Below are 6,468 nucleotides of genomic sequence, written 5' to 3' on the forward strand. Positions count from 1 at the left end.
TCATACATCGATTTATTGTTTTCCCCCTTTTCAAAATATACATTCTGCATAAAAACATTATAAATATACTCTGCACATTATAAATGATACAGATTTTAATACGATTTTCATCAAACAAACACCCTTAATGTGTTAATTCCTTTATTAAGATGTTCATGGTTATGTTTACTTTCAGCGTTTCATTTAGGGAAACTCCTGAGGTAAATAAGTTAAATCTCTGAACTTTAATAATAAACCTAAATAAAATGCTGCGCTTCCCACCTCCAGTCGCAATGACTTCTGGGACTTCCAGAGCGAGTTTGGTGCTCAAATCTACATCGGTGCCTCCTCGATATCAAAATCACATCTCATAACTACAGTCACGTATTAAATTATATTTAATGTTACTCTTTTTTAAAATTTGCTTGATACTATTATAAGAATAATGCAAAATGTGCTTGTTTCATGTAGCAAAACTTTTACGATTGAGATATTACCTGTTGATTAAAACAATTTCTGAAATGACAGATCACTAATACCCGGTGTGTTCTCACCTGTCTTGTGAGGCAGTTTAAGTACAAATGGCTTCATGTCCACCAGATAATGATCAAACTCAGAGTCCAGAATCACAAAATAGTCCTCATCACTCATGTTGCTCCTAAAAAAAAATGAGATCAAATAATTTACCCATTACTTTATAGTGAAGTCTAAAAGTTGCATTTTTAGAAGCCAATTATTATAGCCATATGAATTGTATTGAGGTAAAGTTGGTTTTATATCTGCACAGTCATTCAATGACAACTTGTGACACGGTCCCTGTATTGTTTACCATGGTACTTTAAAATCTCACCTAAGAATGACTTGCAAAAAATAGCACTATTTAATTTTAGTGTTTCTAAAGGATTTAAGTTGAGTTAAGATGATTTCTAAGACCATTATGAATAAAATTTAGACACATAAAGGGTTAATGCTAAGGAGTTTTTTCAAATGACCCCGATGGAAAAGATTTTTATTTGCCCTATCAAAAAATGTATTATAATTTAATACATTTAAAAATACAATAGTGCATTAATAATAAAAATACAAATATTTTTTTATTTTGTTTCTTAGCTGAATATTTTAAATGTTGCGTAATACAAGCCAGCTCTACTTGAATCCATACACTTTTTTCCAGCATAAACTTTCTTTAAAATAATTTTAAAAAATGAACAAATGCTTTAAAAGTTCTAAAAATTATAATAAACTAAATCTATGCAAAACAATCTGTCCAAGTCGGTGTTCTCAGCAGTAAATACATGGAAAACTTTAAAACAAATATTACTGTAAGGAAAATAATTTAATCATTATGATAAATAGACTTTAAATGACATTTTTAAATAAAATGTTTTATTGAGATGGATTGTTGGTGATTGTATGGGTCTTGGCCAGATTTGGAAGCAATACATGAAGCAAGGAAAATTAAGACCCGTTTAAAAAAGATTTAAGACCAACAACACAATATTTCAGTCAAGACTTTTTAATGCCTAAATTTTGGATTTTGAGATTTAAGATATTTTAAGACCCTACAGAAACGCTGAATTTACTGTAAACAAACAACTTAAGTTGTTATCTGACAGTCGTCGGCTGCTAATATGATTTCCCCATTTAGAATTCGCAAATAATTATACTTTTCGGAAATGTTATTATTAAGTAGAATGTCCGAATGTAGGGATATAAGTTAAACTAACTTCACCTTTAGTGTGAAGCCTAAAAAGTGCATTCATAGAAGTCATATATAACTGCAGATGAATTGTCAGCCCACAATCTACAATGGCATGCTTTTAAAACCCTACTGAATGTATTATTATTGATCATTATTACGCGACACATTGCTGTTTTTTTTTTACAGTATTGTACATTACATTATAACGTATTGTTTATTTAAGATTGTAGCTTACCAGTTAGCAGAACTCATTCACTTTCAGTATATTGCAACTCGCTTCTTCTGTTTTTAACTTCTGGGAAATGTAAACGCAAGTGTTTGCCTAATGTATATGTTTTTAGCGACTTAATTCATACTGAATCTTAATAATGTCTCTTTGTAACTTAGTGTCATCTGTAGCAGTGATTGTATTCCTCCACTTGTTGCTACTTTGCGCTCCCAAACGGTTTCAAACTGACACTCTGTGAAGTCCAATATGACGAGCGCCTTTAATTTTTCAAAATAAAAGTCGCACGTTCCTACCACAGTGCAGTCTACGAGATGTGCTTTTGTTTTTGTTGCTTTATTATTGTTTTTTTATCGTGTTTATGCTTTTTTGTTCGTAATAAACAAAAGAGATCGTTTTTTTAGAACGATGAATTTTGATTTAATTGCAGGCTGAGATGCATATACTCAATGTTTACATCTATGGAATAGCATGCCTGTTGATTTAAAGTTACAATCAGAACTCACAGTTTTTCTGTAAAGCTGAACGAATGGTTGAACTCTTTGCAGCCATGTGAGCATTAAGTATTATTCTTTCAGGTTGGTCACGTTTCCATTTCTCTTTATGCAGTTTGACTTACATTTTATGTGTGTGGCTAATTGTACATGTCTGTCGTATTGTGTTTTATTTTCTCTTGTTTGTTTATGTTTTTAATGTAAAGCCTAACCTGGGACGAGTGCCGCGGATTAGCTTTATGCTAACATCGGTTTTCTTTGTATAACAATGTCAAGTTTATCGTCCATGGTAAATAAACAAGCAAATAAAAAAACAAAAAAGCATACATTTTGTAAGTTATTCAATGTTTTATTTTACGACATCATAATGAAGCACGTTGTTAGAATAAATTTGAGAACAAATCAGCTATTTCTTAAATTGTAAATTTAATAACAACGTTAACACAAAAATATATTTAGTTATTTTAAAAGGTTTTAACTTTTAATTTGAAGGATTTTAATCCACACGAAAAAGAAAAGGAGTTTATCATCTCTGGCTTCATTCCGGAGGCTGGAGCGTTTCCGTTTCCTAGCAACCCAATCACTGCTGTATATGAATATAATGTGTGTAACAAAACCACATTATGTAAGAGGTACTCTGACAAGTTAATATAGCATGTAGCAGGTTTTATTTTAATATTTATCTTCCAGTTTAAAGGTTTATGTTAAAGATAAAAAAGTAGTATTAGACTTCTGTATTTAGATTCTGTATAGATTCTGACGGTATAATAACCTTGGATATAAATATCATATCCATCACGGTATCACGGTATTCAGATTACTGCTCTAATACAAATTCTTTTTAAATGGCTGGGTAAAAAACTAAAACTTTTTTTCCCTTTTGAACCCAGTATTTTTGAGAAACATTGAAAATATTTTGCAACAGTAATTGTGTCAAGCTAAATGAATTATTGACTTCTACTGTCTTCATTTGTTTCAAAAACACTGATTTTTTTTCTTATTTAAAATGGCATATTTCTGCAGGATATATTGTTGTCCCAAAAAATAATAATAATAATAAAAAATGTAAATAAAAAAATTGTAGAAATGGCTTAGGAAAGGTATTGCAGAACATTTTGACGGTATTAAAACCTTGACTTTCCAAACCACAATATACCTTTAAAACGGTTACCATGCCCTTCCTAATTAGACCAAACAAAGCAGATTTTTATATAGGACAAAATAATAATTCAAAATGTTTTACATTATCGAGAAGATTAAAATAATCATCTAAGCACAATAAATAAAACCAAAAAAAAAGAAGTTTATTCATTATTTTTCCTTTGGCTTAGTCTCTATTTCAGAGGTCACCACAGTGGAATGAACCACCAACTATTCCAGCAGATGTTTTATGTAGTGGATGCCCTTCCAGCCACAACCCAGTACTGGGAAACCTTCATACACACACATTAACACACACTACGCACATTTTAGTTTGCTTAATTCACATATAGTCCATGTCTTTGGACTGTGAGGGGAAACCGGAGCACCCAGAGGAAACCCACGCCACCACAGGGAGAACATGCGAACTCCACACAGAAATGCCAACTGGCCCGGTCGGGATTCGAACTAGTGATCTTTTTGCTGTGAGGCGGCAGTGCTGGTATAAGCACTGAGCCACCGTGCTGCTCACAACAACAAAGAAGTTAAATAATTAAAATATTTCGGGAATGTATTAAAAACCAGTTTAAAATTCATTTTAAAAGAAAAAAAGACATACATAATGGGATATGTTGGACGTAACATCTGCGCTCATTGGGTAAAGGCCCAGCTAAACAGATATGTTTCAAATCTTGATTTAAATAGAGATGTCAAGGAAGTACAAATACTTAGTTTCCTTACTTATAGATATTTTGATTATCTATAGGGGGATTACCAACCTACGTCACACATGACGTCACATGGGTTCAACTGCGCATACCGGTTGCAAAAAGAGACCGGTTTCAAGAGCGAACATGTGGTGTTGTGCGGTAGGATGCCAAAATCAGAAGTCCAAAAACAGAAAACTTACATTTTACCATACACCACACTGCTTTCAATGCCAACTGCAGATGTCTTTGGCTAAAAGGGAGCTGAATGGAGTGAGGACCTAATTAAAAATGCTCGACTCTGCAGTTCTCATTTCATATCAGGTCAGTTCACGCTATGCTGAATCAAACACATTACTCGTTTTTGATTGTAGCAATGATTTCAGCAAAAACAGTTAAAGAGCCCATATTATGGGTTTTTGAAAATTCCCCTCCATGTAGTGTGTAACACAGCTCTAAGTGAAGTGAAGTATCCAGCTAAGGCTTAAATCTGTAAGAATACAGTGTTTAAAACTGTTGATTCATCTATAAAAGAGTCGATTCATAGTGCTTCAAACGAGTCGCCCTGATACCGACTCATTAGGTGTTTCGCCATGACGTACGAACGAAACAAAGTTTTTCACGTGCACGCGCAAACCCGGGAGATTTCAAACCTGAGGCCCCGCCCTCTGACGCAGTAACCCAGACACACACACACACACACACACACACACACACACCCACAAACACACGCACACAAACATGCCGGTCGATTGAAGTCACATTGCAGATGGATATATTGAGTCTCTACCCAAAGATGAAACCTCAGCATTATAGCCAAGCAGTTGGAAACTACTGGAAACTTCTGGAAGCTACATGCTACAAAGAATACTTCATCTGCGTTTGTTAAAGGAAGGATCAGTAACTTACTGATGGACATCAGGATGGGTTTCTTCCATTTCTCAAGTGTAAGTACGTGCGGTTAAAGTTGTTGCCTCGTTGACTCTAGCTTGCAAATGTATTTAGTTGTGATTTGTTACTTGTAACCGCGTGTACTGTATCAGGTTAACTGGATATTTTATCTTATCGCGTGCAAAGTCACGTTAAAAACGCGACGCGTGCTGTTTGTTTATGGAGCTCCGTGCTAGAGTTCTGCTCCCGCGATTTATTCGGAAATTTATTCCCGCGCCGCAGAAATCTGGCGCGGGGACAGCCGCGGGAATAAATTTCCGAATAAATCGCGGGAGCGGTCGGTAACGGGTTTAATTTGGGACGGGAGCGGGCTGTCTAGCAATATCACGGATATTGCTATGCGAATTAGAAAGAGAGAGTCTGCGTGGTGCTTGTGTGTGTGTTAGTGCGCACGCGCGCGTATGAGAGAGAGAGAGAGAGCGAGCGAACGAACGAACGACAGCTTGGCTGTCTGGACTGTATACTGGGTGATTTTTGGTTGTGTTCTCCGCTCTAGCGGGACCGGGCGCGGCGGGCAGAAAACGGAGCGGGTTCTCAGGCTAAAACCTGGCGGGTGCGGGCGGAAGCGGGAGCGTTGTCATCCGGAGGTGTGTGTGTGTTTTTGTGTGTGTGTGGTATGGCCAGTACACGACTGTCTCCTTCGTTCGGTTATCCGTGGCACTATCCACTCGCCATAGTGTGGCAGCTAAAATCCACGTCTGCACTATCGAGCGTGTATGAACTGTGATTACTTTTTAAATTGCTGATTAGCTATTGGCCATTTCTCTCTCTGACTGAAGGCAGTCGACCAATCGCGACAGACTGTCATCGGTCCAATCAGCGCAGATTAGCTCCGCGCTAAGGAGGGGTTTGGGAACAAATGAATCACTGGACGATTCATACAGGAGTCGCTGGGATAATTAGGTAAAAATAAATGCAGATTATAAGACCATGAAAGTGTTTTTTGACCTTGCATGCATATTAGACTGTTGTTGGAGACCCTTACAACCAGGATATGACCCTATTTCATGTATAATATGGGCTCTTTAAATATGGTGACTTAAACTGCGGACACGGATTGCTTAAAATAAAATGTAGAAGTGTGCGTTCACATACCCTGCGGTACAGGTGCAATTGGCTGTCAGAATGCCGTTGTTTTGCTTGTTGATGATTACTCAGGCTTTACAGTTCCGGTTTTCATCACTTTGAATTTGGTAATTATGGAACATCATTTCTTGTGCCCAAGGGGCGCCAACCTTGTGTAAACTCTGGCCACCCCTGTGGCCACCC

At 36.5% G+C, this 6,468-nt stretch overlaps 1 protein-coding gene across 14 annotated transcripts in view; it reads right to left on the reverse strand.

Moving 5' to 3' along the window:
- cep112 (centrosomal protein 112) overlaps positions 1 to 2,136 on the reverse strand; it is a 349,706-nt gene extending 347,570 nt beyond the window's left edge. For 13 of the 14 annotated variants that reach the window (XR_015479978.1, XR_015479979.1, XR_015479977.1 and 10 more), the window contains exons 1-2: positions 1,917 to 2,131; positions 534 to 637 (exon numbers count right to left, since the gene is read on the reverse strand). Coding sequence is in view for 4 of the 14 variants with exons in the window: in XM_087243167.1 (XP_087099293.1) it covers positions 534 to 637; positions 1,917 to 1,933 (121 nt within the window). In the remaining 10 variants the exon portion in view is untranslated. Of the gene's footprint in view, positions 1 to 533; positions 638 to 1,916 lie in introns of all 14 variants that reach the window. The other variant, NM_001327791.1, reaches the window with a different exon arrangement.
- Positions 2,137 to 6,468: the final 4,332 nt, after the last annotated feature.

The sequence above is a fragment of the Danio rerio genome, chromosome 3 (genome assembly GCF_052040795.2).
Source record: "Danio rerio strain M-AB ecotype USA chromosome 3, GRCz13ab, whole genome shotgun sequence".
In the NCBI taxonomy this organism is placed as follows: Eukaryota; Metazoa; Chordata; class Actinopteri; order Cypriniformes; family Danionidae; genus Danio; species Danio rerio.